Source organism: Hyla sarda, chromosome 11 (assembly GCF_029499605.1).
Source record: "Hyla sarda isolate aHylSar1 chromosome 11, aHylSar1.hap1, whole genome shotgun sequence".
Classification (NCBI taxonomy): Eukaryota; Metazoa; Chordata; class Amphibia; order Anura; family Hylidae; genus Hyla; species Hyla sarda.
Genome location: NC_079199.1, coordinates 99,990,282 through 100,011,657, shown reverse-complemented (window position 1 = coordinate 100,011,657; position 21,376 = coordinate 99,990,282). Strand labels below are relative to the sequence as shown.

The window sequence follows — 21,376 nt, the reverse complement described above, 5'->3', positions numbered from 1 at the left end:
ATATTTATTATGTATATATTTATGGGAACCTTTAGGAGTAATGAGGTGTGGTTACCGCATGCTTCCTTGTGCTGAACAGTCCCACAGGCAGAGGAGCAGACAGGGAATGAATACAGGTGCTGCTCAATAAGGAAGTACAGGAGAAAGAATTCCAAAATATTAAAGAGCACCAATTATCAACTCAACTTTCCCTAATCCCCCTCCCCATCTGTCCCTATCACTATCTATCCTAGTGTGTTTTTTTAAATAAAAAAAAAACACTTAAAATTACCTTTTTATGTTCATCTTCGGTAACTCAGAGAGGAGCGTCTGAGAAGGGAGGAAGTGGGCGGGGCCCGGCAAGCGCGACGTCATCTGAAGCCTTGCCGTGCCGCTTCCGTCCTTCTTCCTGTATGCTGTGCTCTCTCTCGGGAGCGCGCATACAGGAGGTGTGCAGAGCAGGGAGAAGAAGAGCTGCTCTCAACTGACTCGGGGCCAGCAAGCGCCGGCTCTCCTTGTCAGCGGGAGGAGCCTGAGACGCCGTTGACCAGCTGAGTCAGGAGCGCGCCTGGAAGGGATGCGCGCACGGCGCTCGCTCCCGCCTGTCTGCTTGACAGGCGGGAGCAGCGCTCCGTATCAGATTTCGGACTCGGCTGCCAGGCCGGCGGTGAGTACGAAATCACCAAAAATAGGACTCGTAGGGAGACCCCTAGTGGTCAAAAGTTTAAACACAAAAAAAAAAACATAGAATAATAATTTTTTTTAAATTGAACCCAATTAGTAAATAGTTTTATATGTAATAAACTATAAAATATCAAAAAAAATTTTGATGAGAGGTACACTTTAAAATCAATACAGCCTACACCGTAGGACAGTGTTTTCAAAAGGAGTGTGCCACCAAATTGGAGCAAAACTACAACTCCCAGCATGCCCGGACAGCCGCTGGCTGTCCGGGCATGCTGGGAGTTGTAGTTTTGCAAAAGCTGGTGGAACCCTGGTTAGGAAAACACTGGCCTAGGACATTAGTGGCCCTGCAGGTGCCGGTGTGTACCTGGATTAAGGTGGCGGCGGGCACTTGCACATGCAGGAGATGCCTCCGCTGGGAGAAGTTCTTGCGGATCAGGTAGCCTCTCATACGGGCTTGCAGTCTCACCAACATGTCGGCGCTGGCCTCCCATTGCTTCTCGCGCTTGAAACCGCCTGTCACTTTGTTAATGACGGCCTGTAAAACAGACAAAGACAATCCATATGTTCCAATACAGAGAAACCCTCTTATACAGAAATCGCTCCAGATTACTTAGTGGGTCACATGGTACAGAATGGTTTCTACAAGGTCTCCCAATACCTGCATTTCCTCCCGGGAAAGGTGTGTGGTGCTGGGACTGAACCCCGGCGGTTGTTCCCACGTCCCATCGAACGAGCGCAGGTGGAAGAAATAGTCTCCCCTCTCCTTTATCTTGTGCCTTACCCAGTAATTGTTGGCATCGCCTGCAGTTAGCAAAGACAGACACAAGGGGGCAGCAGAGTTTACAAAATCTACATCTCCATTCATCATATTAAAGCCTTAATGAAAATGGTTTATAAGAACTCCTTACCCCGCTTTCGTTTTGCGTTCATGATCGCCCCCAGTTCAGACTGATAACCTTCCGCGCAGCCCGACACCACCCCGCAGAGCAGGGCATCTGGGTTACGTAGTACCCGCAGGGTCTGCGATGCCTTCCCTTCCTTTATGGCCTGGTTTATGGCCGCCGTGCCCAGCGCCACTAACAAACAGAAGTGAAGAAAAGTGAGAAATAAGGAATTTATACTTAGAGTGACGGCTTCCATCTACAGTCATGGCCGTAAATGTTGGCGCCCCTGAAATTTTTCTAGAAAATGAAGTATTTCTCCCAGGAAAGGATTGCAGTAACACAGGTTTTGCTATACACATGTTTATTCCCTTTGTGTGTATTGGAACTAAACCAAAAAAAGAGGAAAAACAGCAAATTGGACATAATGTCACCAAACTCCAAAAATGGGCTGGACAAAATGATTGTCACCCTTAACTTAATATTTAGTTGCACACCCTTTGGAAAAAATAAGTGAAATCAGTGTCTTCCTATAACCATCAATAAGCTCCTTACACCTCTCAGCCGGGATGTTGGACCACTCTTCCTATAACTATCAATAAGCTCCTTACACCTCTCAGCCGGGATGTTGGACCACTCTTCCTATAACCATCAATAAGCTTCTTACACCTCTCAGCCGGGATGTTGGACCACTCTTCCTTTACAAACTGCTCCAGGTCTCTTATTGGAAGGCGCCTTTTCCCAACAGTAATTATAAGATCTCTCCACAGGTGATCACTGGGATTTAGATCTGGACTCATTGCTGACACTTCAGAACTCTCCAGCGCTTTGTTGACTCCATTTCTGGGGCTTTATGACGTATGTTTGGGGTCATTGTCCTGCTGGAAGACCCAAGATCTCGGACACAAACCCAGCTTTCTGACACTGGGCTGTACAGTGCGACCCAAAATCCATTGGTAATCCTCAGATTTCATGATGTCTTGTACACATTCAAGGCACCCAGTGCCAGAGGCAGCAAAACAACCCAAAACCTCACTGACCTCCACCATATGTCACTGTAGGTACTGTGTTCTTTTCTTTGTTGGCCTCATTCCGTTTTCGGTAAACAGTAGAATGCGCTTTACCAAAAAGCTCTATCTTGTCTCATCTGTCCACAAGACGTTTTCTCAGAAGGATTTGGTTTTGGTAAAATGTAGTCTTGCTTTTTTTTTATGTCTCTGTGTACTCCTTTAATAACCCAAATCTGACAGGTCTACACTGTACTATCCAGGGCAGACCCCAGTGTCTCTTATACTTTCAAAAAAAGAGGTTCTGCAGCAGTTTATTCTAAGGCAGCGTTTTCTCAGAACATGGGCTCTGGGGGTAGGCTAAACCTCCTTCCCTGCACATCGCAAGATTATCAGAGGTGACCCCTGGACTGTGTGGAGAGGTAAAGAGCAGCATCGAAACACAAAGGATCTTTATTGGCACTTCTGCTAAGTCTGTGTTGTGACATTTTAACCCTTCACTTTCAAAAACCATAGCAAGACAAGTTGCACTTTTTATGGCAACCTTTGGTGCTGGGGTATACCAGAGAGAATAATCCTTGTGACTCACTAATAATAATAATAATAATAATAATTATACTACTAATAATAATACTAATTATATATAATATATTTTATACACACACATATACATATATGTGTGTGTATAATATTTACTATATATACACACACACACACACTCTCTCTCTTTGTATCTATAATATTTTAATAAAAAAAATAAATAAAAAAATAAAAAAAATAAAGAAAATAAAAAACAATGAACGGACAGAAGCACCGATCAAACAAAGTATAGGAAAAACACATTTCGCAGTGTGAAGAGGGCCTTACTATACCTGTGTACAATCTTTCAGTAAACTGTTTAATCGTCACCTTTCCCTGTTGTCCAAAGGTTTATCTTTTCCACCCACCAGGACTTATTTTTGAAGGATACCTCTCATCAGAAAAAACCTTTTGATATATTATAGATTACTGTATGCAGAATAACTTTACAATTGCATGTTATTAAAAAATATGCTTCTTTCTATTTAATTTTCCACTTTGAAAAAAAATGACCACTAGAGGTCTCCCTACCACTCCTGGCCGAAAGCTTTTTTTTTTTTTTTTTTTTTTTTTTTTTTTTTATATAATAGATTTCAGACTCATGCTGGAGTCCTAAATCTCCGACTGCAGCCAGGACACAGACAAGCTCAGCTGGCAGCTCTGAATCTTCTCTTTGCTTACAACTGCATGTGCAGAGAGAAGAAAGATCAGAGCTCAAATAGTAAAATGAATGAGGGCATGCAGTAAGGCAGAGTCAGGAGAATGAGCACAGTGCTGGCTCCTGCCTGTCTGATCGACAGGCAGGGAGCAGTGCTGAGCTTGTCTGTGTCCTGGCTGCAGTCTGAAATTTAGGACTCCAGCATGAGTCTGAAATCTATATATAAAAAAAAATATATATAAAATAAATAAATGAATAAAAAGGGTTTGTGGCCAGGACTGGTAGGGAGACCTCTAGTGGTCATTTTTTTCAAAGTGGAAAATTAAATTGAAAGAAGCATATTTTTTAATAACATGCAACTGCAAAGTTATTCTGCATACAGTAATCTATAATATAACAAAAGTTTTTTTTTTTTTTTTTTTTTTTTTACTGAAAGGTACCCTTTAACCCTATTGGATATTACCGGTAAATCAATTTGTTCGTAATATCCCCATAAGAAAACATTGAACGATTGTTTGGGTTCTGTGCAAAATAATATAGAAGGTGCAAGTAAAGTGTTTTCTTCTACTGTTGTGTCTGATTCATACATTAGCAATAAGTCTACCTGGGTATTGTATGGAAGTATCAATAGAGGGTATTTAGCTAGAAAACACTGTGATAAGGAAGTATGTACCACCTTAAGACTTGTAAAATCTCCGTAACTTACATATAGCCGGTGTTTATATCTGAAAGATTTTTGGAAATTCATTATCAAACTGTGGCTCCTCAACTGTTGCAAAACTACAACTCCCAGCAGGCCTGGTGAGCCACATGTTGGGGAAGCAGGTGAACTAGAGAAGGGTAACTCACTTTTTCGGGCTCTCGTGTTTTCCTGGTTTGCCTGAGACACCCCTTGCTGTATCTCCTCCAACCACAGCACGGCAGAGTCATCCCGGGTCACCTGCGACAATTGAATGAATATGAATTTTTTTTTGTTTGTTTAAATAGAATTAAAATATAATATAATAATATATATATATATATATATATATATATATATATATATATATTTTAATTATATATTTTTTATATTATATATATATAAAATTATCTCTCTCTCTATCTATCTATCTCTCTTTATCTATATATATTTATCTATATATATCTATATCTCTATATAATAAAGACACGTTTTCTGCCTTTGCTATTTACCAGTGGTCTTCAAACCGTGGACCTCCAGATGCTGCAAAACAACAACTCCCAGCATGCCCGGACAGCCGTCGGCTGTCCGGTCATGCTGGGAGTTGTGGTTTTGCAACATACGGAGGTCCACAGTTTGGAGAGCACTGTTATAAACCAATTCATGGGGAGCATGGATCTTACTTATCTTAAATTTTTAAGTTCCCTAGGGGGCGCTAACAACACAAGGATTTATACAGCCAACACAGAAGTCATTGAGAGCTGTATAAACCAGAGATAATTTCTATCAAAAACACTGCCTCCCCTGTTCTCAGGTTATGTGTGGCATTGCAGCTCAGTTCTATTGAAATGAATGGAGACAAGTTGTAATACCACACACAACCTGAGGACAAGTGTGGCGCTGTTTTTGGAAGAAATTAGCTCTAGTTTTTAATTCCTGGACAACCCCTTTACCATATAACTGTGTGACCACGGAAAAAAGGAAGAAGCGGCCGTCGCATCACCTTCTTTTTGTGCTGCAGGTCACTGGTGAGGATCTGGTGGTAAAGGTTGGCAACCGGGAGGGCGAGATCGGTGAGGGCGGCCGCTGGCAGCAGCAGAGCGGTGAATGTCTTCTGGGGATCTTTCTGTTCCAGGGCTTCATTGATGAGACCGACCGCCAGGATTTCTGAGAAAAAATTAAATAAAAAATAATAATAATAATAAAATGAATAAAATCACATAGAACGTGAAAGATTTTATCTGAGATAATAAATCCAGAGATAATTTCTTCCAAAAACAGCGCCAACCGACTTCTCAGGTTGTGTGTGGTACTAACAACTTGTCTCCATTCACTTTAATGGAACTGAGCTGCAATACCACACACTACCTGAGGACAGGGGTGGCGCTGTTTTTTGGAAGAAATTCATTTTTTTTTCTAATCCTGAATAACTCCTTTAAAAATGGGTTAAAGGGGCACTCCACTGGAAAACATTTTCTTTTAAATCAACTGGTGTCGGAAAGTTAAACAGATTTGTAAATTACTTCTAGTAAAAAATCTTAATCCTTTCAGTACTTATCAGCCGCTATATACTACAGAGGAAGTTCTTTTCTTTTTGAATTTCTTTTCTGTCTGACCACAGTGCTCTCTGCTGACACCTCTGTCCATTTTAGGAACTGTCCAGAGCAGGAGAGGTTTGCTATGGGGATTTGCTCCTACTCTGGACAATTCCTAAAATGGACAGAGGTGTCAGCAGAGAAGAAAGAAATTCAAAAAAAGAAAAGAACTTCATTTGTAGTATACAGCAGCTGATAAGTACTGAAAGGATTAAGATTTTTTCAATAGAAGTAAATTAAAAATCTGTTTAACTTTCTGTCACCAGTTGATTTAAAAGAAAATGTTTTACAGTGGAGTACCCCTTTAACCTGGTGGAAAGAAAAAAAATAAATAAATAAAAAGATCCCCTATATACAGGAAAGGGATATAAGTGTCCGATCTCAGGGGGTCCTGCCTCTGGGACCCTCCATTCGATCTCCTGTACGAGTCCTGGTTCTCACTGCTCAACTCACCAGTCCCCCGAGTCAGTGTTTTCCAAACAGTGGGCTTCCAGCTGTCGCAAAACTACAACTCCCAGCATGCCCGGACAGCCAAAGGCTGTCCGGGCATGCTGGAAGTTGTAGTTTAGCAACAGCTGGAGGCACACTGTTCTGAAAACACTGCCCTGAGCGCTCTTGCCCCTCCTTCTGAGATGCTGGAGGAGACCAGGGGTAAAACCATGTAAGGTGCACAAAAGCCACCTACTGTCTTGTTCCTCTTGTGTGGAGTTGTTGACGTTATTGACGCATGACTGCAGATCGTTCCAGCTGAGAAAGCCACACCCACCCTGAGAGCGCCGCTTCCGCTTACACAATTTGTTGAAGTACCTAGAAGAAAAAAAAATAAAAAATAAAAAGTCTGCTTCAGACAGGCAGTACCAGCAGATCATTGATCTAAGCAATCGATGCTTTGCATAGCATTGAACAGTATAAACAATCTAGTGATTGCTTATACAAGCTCCCTAGGGGGACTCTACAAAGTAAAAATTTTAAAATATAAAATTAAACCTCTCCTAATAAAAATCTAAATCACAGCCCTTCTGGCAAATAAAAAAAACATGTAAACAAAAAAATAAACGTATGTGTTCTAGCGGCACGCGGAAATGTTTGTGCTATTAGAGTCTATTCACACGTACAGTATTCTGCGCAGAATTTTCTGCCTCAGATTTCTATGTAAACTGAATGACTTGAAATCCTGCGCATCCAATCTGCGCACAATACTGTACGTGTGAATAGACCCTCAAAATATAAAAATAAATAAATTAAATTTTTTTTTTATATAAAAACACCATTATTGCTGATCCCTGGTCACAAAATGTATTGTTTTCAATTTGATCCTAAAGTTAAATTAATAATAAAAATTAAATACTATAACTAATAATGTAAATATAATTTTAAAAAAATCTCTCTACCTGTCTTGTGTTTTTTTTATTTTTTTTTTTATTTTTGAGGGGGTTGCAGTATATTTTATAGTAAAATGAAAGGTGTCATTACAAAAGTACAATCGCTCCTGCAAAAAAACAAGCCTCATCTGGCTCTGTAAATGGAAAATATAGAGTTATAGCTGTTAAAAGTCGAGGAGGTAAGAGGGAAGATCCAAAAACTGTCCTGGTCTTTAAGGGGTTAAAGAGGTACTGCTGTGGATTTTTTTTTTTTTATTTTTTTTTTAAATCAGATTTGTAAATTACTTCTATTAAAAAAAATATATTAATCCTTCAGGGACTTATTAGCTGCTATTACATTATACATTATATTACAGAGGAAATTCTTTTCTTTTTGGAACACAGTGCTCTCTGCTGACATCTCTGTCCATTTTAGGAACTGTCCAGAGTAGGAGAAAATCCCCATAGCAAACATATGCTGCTCTGGACAGTTCCTAAAATGGACAGAGGTGTCAGCAGAGAGCACTGTGGTCAGACAGAAAGGAAATTCAAAAAAGACAGATGTCAGCAGAGAGCACTGTGCTCGTGATGTCAGCAGAGAGCTCTGTGTTCCAAAAAGAAAATAATTTCCTCTGTAGTATTCAGCAGCTAATAAGTACTGGAAGGATTAAGATTTTTTAACAGAAGTTATTTACAAATCTGTTTAACTTTCTGGCACCAAAAAAAGTTTTTACACCGGAGTACCCCATAGGCATTGGAGGAGCCCTGTACAATGCTGTCACCCAGGAGAAGCTCCTCACCTCTGAATGTTCTCCTCATCCACATCAGACAGGCCCAGAGCGGCGCTCACCATGGTGGCCCAGAAGGCGTTCAGATCCCCGGCCTCTACAGCGCGGTTAACTACCGCAACGGCGGACAACATCTCCACGGCCACAAACAACTCCTCCTGCACCAGGGAGCCCTGAGATATAGGGAAAAAAAAAATAATAAATAGTAATAATAATAGTTACATCCGAGATGCCTGGATCCCAAAGTCACTAAGAGAGCGGCAGCCATATTGTCACCCAGAAACAGATTATCAGGGGGACGGAACTCACCCGAGGACTCTGTGCCTGGAGGACGGACAGCTCCCGCTGGTACAGGTCTGCTGCGGAGGGATAGACGTCTGGCAGCTGCGCCTCCGGGTTGGCCAGCTCTTTGACGGTCAGCGCGGAGTTTCCATTACGGATGGCGGTATTAATACGGTAGACTGACTGCTCCACTATAAGAAGGTGAGAAAAAAAAAAAAAGTCTAATTCAGTGGTCTCCAAACTGTGGACCTCCAGCTGTTGCAAAATTACAACTCCCAGCATGCCCGGACAGCCAACGGCTGTCCGGGCATGCTGGGAGTTGTAGTTTTGCAATAACTAGAGGTTGGTTCTCCCACCATGTGGGTCCCACGCTGCCCAAGTGAATGTGAACAGTAAGGGATCCACTTGCTATGGGACTTCTGTATCTGGTCATTTTCTGTAGTCCCATAGAAAGTGAATAGAGCAGCGGTGGAGCATTTATTTGGGGGACAAGGTACCCCCCCCCCCCCCCGAATAGTATTCTCCGTGGGGTCCCAGCAGTCGGACACTCAGAGATCAGATACCTGAGCATAAAGGGGGACAAGATCTTGGGCCAACCCTTTAATCACTGTACAATGAGAAGTACTGCAATTTTTAAAATCATTGTCAAGACCTCTGCTTGCTGTCAGTGATGTGAAATACTAATTTATGTCTTGGCCTGCGGCCATTGTGTCCCCCGACCCTGAGACCATCGCGTCCCCCCCCACCTCGCGACCATCGTGTCTTCCCACCCATTGTCAAGACTTCTGCTTGCTGTCGCTTGCTGTCATTGACTGGAAATACTAATTTATATCTCCTCACACCGCGACCGTCGCGTCCCCCCCCAACACCGCGACCGTCGCGCCCCCCCCCAACACCGCGACCGTCGCGTCCCCCCCCCCCCAACACCGCGACCGTCGCGTCCCCCCCCCCCCAACACCGCGACCGTCGCGTCCCCCCCAACACCGCGACCGTCGCGTCCCCCCCCCCCAACACCGCGACCGTCGCGTCCCCCCCCCCCAACACCGCGACCGTCGCGTCCCCCCCCAACACCGCGACCGTCGCGCCCCCCCCAACACCGCGACCGTCGCGCCCCCCCCCCCCAACACCGCGACCGTCGCGCCCCCCCCCCCAACACCGCGACCGTCGCGCCCCCCCCCCAATACCGCGACCATCGCGCCCCCCCCCCAAAACCGCGACCATCGCGTCTCCCCAACACCGCGACCATCGCGTCTCCCCCCCTCCACCCGGACCATCGCGTCCCCCCCCCACCCCCAACACCGCGACCATCGCGGATAGGGATACGCTTTTCATAACTAGAGTTCCCCTTTATAAAGGGCCCCACACTTACTGGCATGCTCTCTGACTGCGTTCTGATTGGCTGCGTCCACTCCAGCTTGAACTTCCTCTTTCTCCAGCAAATCCACATATCCCAGCTCCTGAAACACAACACAAGTCTGCATGAAGCCAACGTCCACATTAGTGTTTCCCAACCCGGGTGCCTCCAGCTGTTGCAAAACTACAACTCCCAGCATGCTTGGAGTTGTAGTATTGCAACAGCTGGAGACACCCTGGTTGGGAAACACTTGTCTACATGTTACCTGCCATGACCCGCTTATCGATTCTTTATGGACGGGACTCACAATGGCTTTCTGCTCCCGGTCGTTGGTCAGCTGCTCCAGGTACCAGTCGGCGTTCTCCCTTTGCAGTCTGCGCAGCAGGAGAGCTGGGTCTTGTAGTACGGTGTAGAGAGCGTTCACATCTTTCCTCTCCAGGGCCTCATCCACGTACTCCAACGCTGCGTGGACTGAGGAGGAGGGGGAGGGTCAGCTGAGCGCAGCCACATATATGAGACACATCACACAGGTTATTTTACCATTCACTTTATTGATGTTCCCTTGTATTTCCGCCTGAGTCAAACAATGATCGTAAATATCCTGACTGTCCGAGGGATTCTGCAGAACCTGCACAGAGACCGGATGAAGTCATCATACAGCAAAGGGTTAATGTCCAGAAACCGTGAGTACAATACAGGATATAACTCAGGATCAGTATAGGATAAGTAATGTAATGTATGTATACAGTGACTCCCCCAGCAGAATAGTGAGTACAGCTCTGGGGTATTATACAGGATATAACTCAGGATCAGTACAGGATAAGTAATGTAATGTATGTGCACAATGACCTCACCAGCAGAATAGTGAGTACAGCTCTGGAGTATAATACAGGATATAACTCAGGATCAGTACAGGATAAGTAATGTAATGTATGTACACAGTGACCTCACCAGCAGAATAGTGAGTGCAGCTCTGGGGTATAATACAGGATATAACTCAGGATCAGTACAGGATAAGTAATGTAATGTATGTACACAGTGACCTCACCAGCAGAATAGTGAGTGCAGCTCTGGGGTATAATACAGGATATAACTCAGGATCAGTACAGGATAAGTAATGTATGTACACAGTGATCTCACCAGCAGAATAGTGAGTACAGCTCTGGGGTATAATACAGGATATAACTCAGGATCAGTACAGGATAAGTAATGTAATGTATGTACACAGTGACCTCACCAGCAGAATAGTGAGTACAGCTCTGGAGTATAATACAGGATATAACTCAGGATCAGTACAGGATAAGTAATGTAATGTATGTACACAGTGACCTCACCAGCAGAATAGTGAGTGTAGTTCTGGAGTATAATACAGGATATAACTCAGGATCAGTACAGGATAAGTAATGTAATGTATGTACACAGTGACCTCACCAGCAGAATAGTGAGTACAACTCTGGGGTATAATACAGGATATAACTCAGGATCAGTACAGGATAAGTAATGTAATGTATGTACACAGTGACCTCACCAGCAGAATAGTGAGTGCAGCTCTGGGGTATAATACAGGATATAACTCAGGATCAGTACAGGATAAGTAATGTAATGTATGTACACAGTGACCTCACCAGCAGAATAGTGAGTACAGCTCTGGGGTATAATACAGGATATAACTCAGGATCAGTACAGGATAAGTAATGTAATGTATGTACACAGTGACCTCACCAGCAAAATAGTGAGTGTAGCTCTGGAGTATAATACAGGATATAACTCAGGATCAGTACAGGATAAGTAATGTAATGTATGTACACAGTGACCTCACCAGCAGAATAGTGAGTACAGCTCTGGAGTATAATACAGGATATAACTCAGGGTCAGTACAGGATAAGTAATGTAATGTATGTACACAGTGACCTCACCAGCAGAATAGTGAGTACAGCTCTGGAGTATAATACAGGATATAACTCAGGGTCAGTACAGGATAAGTAATGTAATGTATGTACACAGTGACCCCACCAGCAGAATAGTGAGTGCAGCTCTGGAGTACAATACAGGATGTAATATACGATATAAGGGTGAATTTGCCGGGTGATATTAGACATCACAGTGAAGTGTCACTCAGCACATCTTGCCTTATTGCGGGCGTTTGCCATCTTGGTTGCCTTGGCCTGGTGCAGGATCTCTTGGTACACCGCTGCCAGCTTCTCCTGGAGGTTCACCACCATGGCGTTGGGGTTACGTAGGGCGAGCATGGTGTCCGGCACCACTCCTCTCTCCACAGCTTCATTGATGGCAATGACGGAAGCATGTACTAGAATAGACAGTTCGTTTTAGTTGTACGTTTGAGAGTTTGTTAAAATGTATCCAGTCCAGGAAACAGTCCTTGAGCTTAACGGGCCGGACTTTAGACCAGTGTTTCCCAACCAGGGTGCTGCCGGCTATTGCAAAACTACAATTCCCAGCATGCCCGGACAGCCAACGGCTGTCCGGGCATGCTGGGAGTTGTAGTTTTGCAACAGCTGGAGGCACCCTTGTGGGGAAAACACTGTTTTAGACTGATACATTGAAACAAACTCAGGACAGAAGAGATTTCCTGAATATCTCTGGGTGGAAATCCTGCAGTGTGAACGGGGCCCTTACTGTGGTTTCTTACCTGCAGCTTCGTCTACTGACAGCTCATTGGCCAGGATGCCCCCGATTTTACTGAACGCCGGCATCTGGAGCCCGTACTTGTCCAGCTCACATTTCATGTGGTTGATCTCTTCCTCTGGAAGACGACAGGAGATGAATAGAAAAAACAGAAACCTCCACTAAATACCAAGACTATTGGGCCCTACGTTATAAAATAATAATGATGATCATCATAATAATTAAATAATCAGTATTTTATATTTTTTTCTTCTATTATTATTAAAAACAATAAATAGAAGAAAAGGAAAAAATATAAAATACTTATTAATTGTACATTTCTGTATTTTATTGTTGCCTTTTTTTTACTACTACATAATAATAATAATAAATTATTATGCAGTAGTAAAAAAAAGGCAACAATACAGAAATTTACAATTATTAATAATAAATAATCAGTATTTTATATTTTTTCCTTTTCTTCTATTATTAATAATAAAAATAATAAATAGAAGGAAAAATATAAAATACTGATTATTAATTGAAAATTTTGGTATTTTATTGTTGCACTTTTTTACTATAATAATATTATTATTTTATTTAGTAGTTAAAAAAAAAGGGCAACAATAAAATATAGAAATTTACAATTAATAATAATAATTAAATAATCAGTATTTTATATTTTTCCTTTTCTTCTATTAATAATAAAAATAATAAATAGAAGGAAAAAATATAAAATACTGATTATTTAATTATTATTAATAATGGTAAATTTCTCTATTTTATTGTTGCCCTTTTTTTCACTACTACTACATAATAATAATAATAATAATAATATTATTATTATTATTAATAGAAAAGGAAAATATACAATACGGATTGTTCTCCATTATTAATATTAACGAACTATTTCATTATTATTAATATGATAATATTTTCAGTATTTTATTTATTATAGGTTTTCTTCATTTTTTATCCTTATAATTATTAAAAATTAATCATAATATATAATCATACTGTGTCCATGTACCTGTAAAATTCACTTTTCCATATAAATCTTGAATCTGTGGAGCCAGCCCCAGCTTAAAGAGATATAAACTGTATATAAAAAGGAAATAATGCTGGATTACAAGTATTTTATAACAGATACATTCATGGTGAAACGCAGCATCTGGAATAAATAATGGGAGGGCAAAAGAAACTGTTGTCCCACCACTATCCACACAATTGGATTTGACCACTAGGACCCCCCCCATAATCTCAAGAATAGGGGTCCCCAGTCTGTCTGAATAGGGGAGAGGTCATGCATGCAGACCGCAGCACCATTCATTGTCTATAGGGCCAAACATTGTGCTGGACTAGATTTAGTTATAGACAGCGAGCGCAGTGCACATGTCCCATTCCATTGTTACAGGAGCCTCGGGACCCCTGTTCTTGAGATTGTGGTTCTGCTTCCAGTGATTATCCATGTCCTAGAGATGAGCGAACTTACAGTAAATTCGATTCGTCACGAACTTCTCAGCTCGGCAGTTGATGACTTATCCTGCGTAAATGATTTCAGCTTTCCGGTGCTCCGGTGGGCTGGAAAAGGTGGATACAGTCCTAGGAAAGAGTCTCGTAGGACTGTATCCACCTTTTCCAGCCCATCGGAGCACCTGAAAGCTGAACTAATTTATGCAGGATAAGTCATCAACTGCCGAGCCGAGAAGTTCGTGACAAATCGAATTTACTGTAAGTTCGCTCATCTCTACCATGTCCTGTAGATAGAGAAGTGTTATTGGGAAAACTACTGAAAGAGAAAATTACACTTTTAGGGTAGAGTCACATGTAGCGCATGCGCAGCGTATTTGATGCTGCGGATGCGCTACTGACTGTCCCTATAGTGTGTTTTCTGCTGTGCCCGTACTACCTGGGCTGTCTGCTCATAGCTGGGATCTGTGGGTTGCGAGTGCATGCGCAGGGAGAATCTACAGACTAATCTAAACGAAAAAAATACAATAAAATGTAAAATAAATATATATATATATATATATATATATATATATATATATATATATATACACATATACACACACACACACACATACATATATATACACACACACACACACATATATTATATACATATATATACATATATACACACACACACACACACACATATATATATATACATATGTATGTATATATACACACACACACACACACACACTCTTACCCTGAACATAATTAAACAAAAAATATGCACATTAATAATACATAACATTTAGCAAAAATACTAAATCCTTAAAAAAAATAATGTATTGATGCTGCGCATGCGCTAATGACTGTCCTTAGAGTGTGCCGCCTACTGTGCCCGTGCGATCTGGGTTGTCTGCTCGTAACAGGGATCTGTGAGTTGCCAGCGCATGTGCAGTTTACTCACAGACTTCGAGGTCGCTCCCCCTGCTCCCTGAGCTAGGCCAAGAGAGCCCATGATGTCTGCGAGTACACTGCGCAGGCGCGTCCGCGACTTGCAGCTCCCTCTGCGTCTGCTCGTAGCGGCGGACTGCTGCTATGAGCAGACAACAGGAGACGCGGGCGCAGCAGGAGGAACACCCTAGGGATGGTCAGTAGGGCATCCGCAGCATCAAATATGTTGCGCATGCACGTCGTGTGACTTTACCCTGTACATATTTGATCTACAGGATTTGAAGCTGCAGATTTCTATGTAAACTAAATGAATAAACGCAGCATCAAATCCGCAGCTTCAAATATTTTCCTGCCACAACTTGCATCATGATGGGAGTGGTAGTTTTGTAACAACAAGAGAGGTGCACGGCCGGGCTCACCTGAGGGCGTGAATACAATACACCACGCGGGGCATGTTCTTCTTGTCATAGATGTCCGTCGTCTCTGGCTGGAAAAGCTGCAACCGAAGCGTAGAGGAGGCTTTATTATAGCGGAGGGACTACAAGCCCCAGCACTACAGACCTATGCAAATACTTTAGAGCAGAGGTCTCCAACCTGCGGACCTCCAGATGTTGCGAAACTACAACTCCCAGCATGCCCGGACAGCCGTTGGCTGTCCGGGCATGCTGGGAGTTGTAGTTTTGCAACATCTGGAGGTCCGCAGGTTGGAGACCACTGCTTTAGAATAAGGGGGTCATCTATTATAAGCCCTATATATACTGTTATGTCCAGGGACCGTGATATGTAGTGAACAGTCAGCAGGGGGAGCTGTTCTATTGAGGTCTATGGATATATGGACACATGTTATAGGTATAAAACAGTGTTTCCCATCCTGTGGCTCTCCAGCTGTTGCAAAACTACAACTCCCAGCATGCCTGGACAGCCAACGGATGTGAGTGTGCTGTACCCGCGGGCCTGGCTTCGTATACTGGGGAGGGGGACTACAAATCCCAGAATGTCCTATTAAACTTATATGTAGTCACGTGACCCTCCAGAAAGAATTGGTGTTATTGTTTTAGGTCATTGTTTTTAATAGAAAATATTTTTTTTTCTTTCTTTCTCCTTTAAGAACATTAAAGAGAATATATTATATATATATATATATCTCAACTGGTTCCAGAAAGTTAAACAGATTTGTAAATTACTTCTATGAAAAAATCTTAATCCTTTCAGTACTTATGAGCTTCTGAAGTTAAGGTTGTTCTTTTCTGTCTAAATACTCTCTGATGACACGTGTCTCGGGAAACGCCCAGTTTAGAAGCAAATCCCCATAGCAAACCTCTTCTAAACTGGGCGTTTCCCGAGACAGGTGTCATCAGAGAGCACTTCATAAGTACTGAAAGGATTAAGATTTTTTTAATAGAAGTAATTTACAAATCTGTTTCACTTTCTGGAGCCAGTTGATATATATAAAAAAGTTTTTTCCTGGAATACCCCTTTAATCCTTTAACACTATCAATCAAGTTTTAGGTTCGTTATACCTTTTATTTTTTTTATTTTAGTTTTTGTATATTTTTTTTCTCAAATCTATATTTTTCTATATTTTCAATTGTACATTTTCTTAGTTTTTTTTAACTATTAGTATATTTTTTCAAATTTTATATATTAACTTTGCATATTTAATTTTTTTATATGATTAGTATTATGTTATTTTACTTCTCTTTTTCTTATTTTATCATTACATACATATACCGTACTTAAATATATACAAACAGTTATGTTCTATTTTTTTTCTGTGTGTAGTAGTTTCATTCAGATTTTGGGAAAATATTACTATATATTTTTTCTATGTTGTCATTTTTTTAATTTAATCATATTATGGGAAGCATTCTTTTTGTTTATTTTTTATTTATTTAATTTAGATGTTTTTTTGGGGAGGTGTAGTATTTGTATTATATTTTGCAAAATGTTCAGATAGATTTTTTTTCTCCTCTGTTGTAATATGTTTATGCCAACGGGGCTGTCCGGGCATGCTGGGAGTTTTAGTTTTGCAACAGCTGGAGAAACTCTAGTTAGGAAACACTACACTTGGCTGTCCGGGCATGCTGGGAGTTTTAGTTTTGCAACAGCTGTAGGCACTCTAGTTAGGAAACACTACACTTGGCTGTCCGGGCATGCTGGGAGTTGTAGTCTTGCAACAGCTGGAGGCACTCTAGTTTGGAAACACTACACTTTGCTGTCCGGGCACGCTGGGAGTTGCAGTCTTGCAACAGCTGGAGGCACTCTTGTTAGAAAAACACTGCCGTTGGCTGACCAGGCATGCTGGGAGTTGTGGTCTTGCAACAGCTGGAGGCACTCTAGTTAGGAAACGCTGCCCGGGCATGCTGGGAGTTTTAGTTTTTCAATAGCTAGAGAGCTGCAGGTTAAGAAACACTGTTATAAAATACAATAATCATCTTTCGGTAATGAATGACGTACCGTCGGCAGACCAATGTGACTCATGGCGCGACGCCAGTGGTTGATGTTATCCGTGTGCCGAAAATGAAGACCCGCTGCCTGCAACACAGGAAGACAAGGGTTAATCAATAGCTGCATCTCTAATCCGTGTGTGTGTGTGTGGGGGGAGGGGGGCTTTAGACTGGATGCAACTGTAACAAACTCTCAGCTGTGAGAAGTATTGCCGAATGCACAGGGTATGCAAAATTTGCATCATATGATGCGCAGTATTAACCCTTTCTCCCCCTCTTTACCTTATAACGCAGCTGATCGGCATCATAGATTTTTTTCACCGGCACGATCTCCGGCGCAAAGAAGTGCCCCAGCTTGGCGAGGATGACGCCGTTGCGCAGACTCTCCTCCAGCTCTGTAGGGGGCGGCAGCTCCTCATTGAGACAGGACTCCATCCAGCTGCAGGGTGAGAGAAACCAATAGGAGCCCATGATAACTACGAGAAACGGGGAAGATTACACTACGGGGATTCGCCTAAATCCATCGGCGCTAAGACCGCACGGAAATGCGCCGTTAACACTGACAGCACTGCAGTCCGGGTGGGAATTGCTGCTTAAATTTTGGAAATTCTGCAGCGTCAATGGGTTAACGGAAAACCCATTCACACCGACGTTAGATGGATGCGGCGGAAATTTCGTAGTGTCAACGTAACCCATGGTCACATGGTTCTTACCGCTTCGCCTCCTCCAGGTGACACAGGTACTGATAAGCGATATTCTGCTGCCGCTGCTCGTCCATCTCATCCGCCGTGAGACGCTCATCTGAAACAAAAAAAAATAAAAATATTCAATTATAATAATAAAAAAATGATATATAATATAATAACAAAAAATGTTATATATATATATATATATATATATATATATATATATATATATATTTATAAATATTTTTTTATACAACATTCCTATAATTCAGGATAAAATATTTGGGATCGCTGGACGGTCAGAAAAAAAAAGCGTAAAGCAATCATCCTCAAGCTGCTGCAAAACTACCAACCCCAGCATATGGTTGTCCAGGCATGCTGGGAGTTGTAGTTTTGTAATAGCTGGAGAAAGTCATAGCTTGGGGGATGGACTGGTGTTAAGAATCGTGTAGTTTTGCGTTGGCCAAAAAAAAAAAAAAAATAAAAGGAAAATTTGGGGGTTGAGCGATGGTAAAAATAAAAATAAATAAAAATCATACTTTTCTGATGTTTTAGTAGAGAGCTCCGAGACGTGCGCACTAACATGTCGCGTTCTGGGCGCCGCTCCCTTCAGGACAAATATTTGACTGCGGTTTTATATTGCCAGCACCACCCATATTGTTCACCGGCCGTTCCTTCCTTGGACACTATTGGTCGGTACAAGTCACTACACCCCCCCCCCCCCTTCCCCCCCAAGACCGGCCGGTCTAGAGATGACCTCACATCACTACAGGGCCACATTGCTTTATAGTAGTGTTTTCTAACCAGGCTGCCTCCAGCTGTTACAAAACTACAACTCCCAGCATGCCCGGACAGCCTTTGGCTGTCCGGGCATGCTGGGAGTTGTAGTTTTGTAACAGCTGGAGGCAGCCTGGTTGGGAAACACTACTTATCCACGTCATAAATCCAATAGCGGACCCTCATTTCTGTGTAATCTGCATTATGGGGACCCTACAAGTGTCACTTACAGGACCCGGGTGTGGAGGAGATTCTGTGCCAAAATGTGCATGAAATATCACTGTGTGAAGAGGGGCTTATAGTCAGATCCCTTATAACAGTGGTCTCCAAACTGCAGACCACCAGGGGTGAGGGCCATGGTTTGGGGACCACTGACATTATCTATCTATATATCTATCTATCTATCTATGCAAAGGAAATGGAAGGCGCCCACCTAGCCTGTAGTCATTACATATGTTTAGCTGCTGAAGAAAGGTCCTAAGGAGGACCTGAAACGCGTCCAGCTTCAACCACAAACAATCCAAGTGCCACATCAACCTTTTCCACAAGAATACAACGGAGAACCGCCGCAGTATCCACGGACTGAGCCCACTGCTGCACATCTGAGACGGCAGAGTCTCTAGCAGCGCACCCTCTGCCCAGGGACAGGGACTCGTCCGGCGATCAGTGCAATCTACAGAAGGTACCCATTCTGACTACACTTTTAAAGCGCTGTTCTGATTGAACTTAAAAGGGGTTATCCAGGAAAAAAAAACACACACACACACATATACATATACATACATATTAATATATATATATATATATACATATATATATATATATATATATATACATATATATACATATATATATATATATATATATATATATATATATATCTCAACTGGTTACAGAAAGTTTAACAGATTTGTAATTCACTTCTATTAAAAAAAAAAAAAATCTTAATCCTTTCAGTACTTATGAGCTGCTGAAGTTGAGTTGTTCTTTTCTGTCTAAGTGCTCTCTGATGACACCTGTCTCGGGAACTGTCCAGAGTAGAAACAAATCCCCATAGCAAACCTCTTCTACTCTGTGCAGTTCCCGAGACAAGCAGAGATGTCAGCAGAGAGCACTGTTGCCAGACAGAAAAGAACAACTCAACTTCAGCAGCTGATAATTATTGGAAGGATTAAGATTTTTTAATAGAAGTAATTTACAAATCTGTTTAACTTTCTGGAGCCAGTTGAGAAATTTATATAATGTTTTTTCCTGGATAACCCCTTTAACACTGCCGCTGCACAATTGGGAGACGGCTGTGTCTCCAACAGCGAGCCCTCTGCATAGAGCAGTGTTTTTCAACCACTGTGCCGCGGCACACTAGTGTGCCATGACGTAGTGTAAGGTGTGCCGTGGGAAAAACACCCACCGGGTGTTTTTGCAGTGGGACATCTCTGTGTCCCGAAAGTTGCTTTCGGGACACAGAGATGCCTCTAAGTCCATGTTGCCCCGCGTTTACTTTAAAAACGCGGGGACCGCCGGGAGGTAGCGCACGCAGGGACGTCACTGACGTCCCATGCGTGTGCCATAGCAACAATCGCGGAGGACCGGAGCAGCGAGGAGGACGCACGCTGTCAACTTGGTAAGTGTTACCAGCGGCGCGTCTCCTTCGGTGTTCCGAGCACCGCTCCTCCGGTCCCGGGACCTACTGCTATAGCCGGACCGGAGGAGCGGTGCTCGGAACACCGAAGTGGGGCAGAACACAGGCACACAGCCTTCAGTAATACACTGTATGTCTGTGGGGGAACTATACTGCACCTAATGTGGGGGGGGAGCTATACTGGACCTAATGTGGGGGGGGGACCTATACTGGACCTAATGTGGGGGGGGGGGGGACACCTATACTGGACCTAATGTGGGGGGTGGGGACTATACTGGACCTAATGTGGGGGGGGGACTATACTGGACCTAATTTGGGGGGGGGGGACTATACTGGACCTAATTTGGGGGGGGGGGGGGACTATACTGGACCTAATTTGGGGGGGGGACTATACTGGACCTAATGTGGGGGGGGGGAACTATACTGGACCTAATTTGGGGGGGGGGGGGGGAGACTATACTGGACCTAATGTGGGGGGGGGGGGGACTATACTGGACCTAATGTGGGGGGACTACAACCTAATGTTGGGGAACTACAACCTAATGTGGGGGTAACTATACTGCCAACCTTATATATAGTCAATATAGCCCAGTGTTTCCAAACCAGCGTGCCTCCAGCTGTTGTAAAACTACAATTCCAAGCATGCCCGGACAGCCAAAGGCTGTCCGGGCACGCTGGGAGTTGTAGTTTTGCAACAGCTGGAGGTACACTGGTTGGGAAATACTGATATAGGCACAGAGTTACATTTTTTTAAACATTTTCTAATGGTGGTGTGCCTCGTGATTTTTCTCATGAAAAGTGTGCCTTTGCACAAAAAAAGGTTAAAAAACACTGGCATAGAGGATCCAGATTTGTTACATTCTAAAAAGTCAAAAGATACAATTTCCAATAACTAAACTTTGCACAAATTGCTGAATTCTTTATTCAAGACATTTACTAT

General features: G+C 42.6%; 1 protein-coding gene across 1 annotated transcript in view; it reads right to left on the bottom strand.

Annotated features, from left to right (window-relative positions):
- Positions 1-18,136, bottom strand: part of IQGAP3 (IQ motif containing GTPase activating protein 3) — a 40,423-nt gene extending 22,287 nt beyond the window's left edge. The window contains exons 1-18 of the mRNA XM_056546161.1: positions 18,048-18,136; positions 17,617-17,773; positions 17,345-17,422; positions 15,307-15,383; positions 13,506-13,573; positions 12,501-12,614; positions 11,980-12,158; positions 10,391-10,478; positions 10,158-10,321; positions 9,866-9,953; positions 8,524-8,687; positions 8,227-8,387; positions 6,751-6,872; positions 5,474-5,637; positions 4,641-4,731; positions 1,575-1,742; positions 1,325-1,467; positions 1,031-1,201 (exon numbers count right to left, since the gene is read on the bottom strand). Of these exons, the coding sequence (XP_056402136.1) occupies positions 1,031-1,201; positions 1,325-1,467; positions 1,575-1,742; positions 4,641-4,731; positions 5,474-5,637; positions 6,751-6,872; positions 8,227-8,387; positions 8,524-8,687; positions 9,866-9,953; positions 10,158-10,321; positions 10,391-10,478; positions 11,980-12,158; positions 12,501-12,614; positions 13,506-13,573; positions 15,307-15,383; positions 17,345-17,422; positions 17,617-17,773; positions 18,048-18,112 (2,262 nt within the window). The 5' untranslated portion in view covers positions 18,113-18,136. The remainder of the gene's footprint in view (positions 1-1,030; positions 1,202-1,324; positions 1,468-1,574; positions 1,743-4,640; positions 4,732-5,473; positions 5,638-6,750; positions 6,873-8,226; positions 8,388-8,523; positions 8,688-9,865; positions 9,954-10,157; positions 10,322-10,390; positions 10,479-11,979; positions 12,159-12,500; positions 12,615-13,505; positions 13,574-15,306; positions 15,384-17,344; positions 17,423-17,616; positions 17,774-18,047) is intronic.
- Between the last annotated feature and the right edge of the window lie 3,240 nt (positions 18,137-21,376).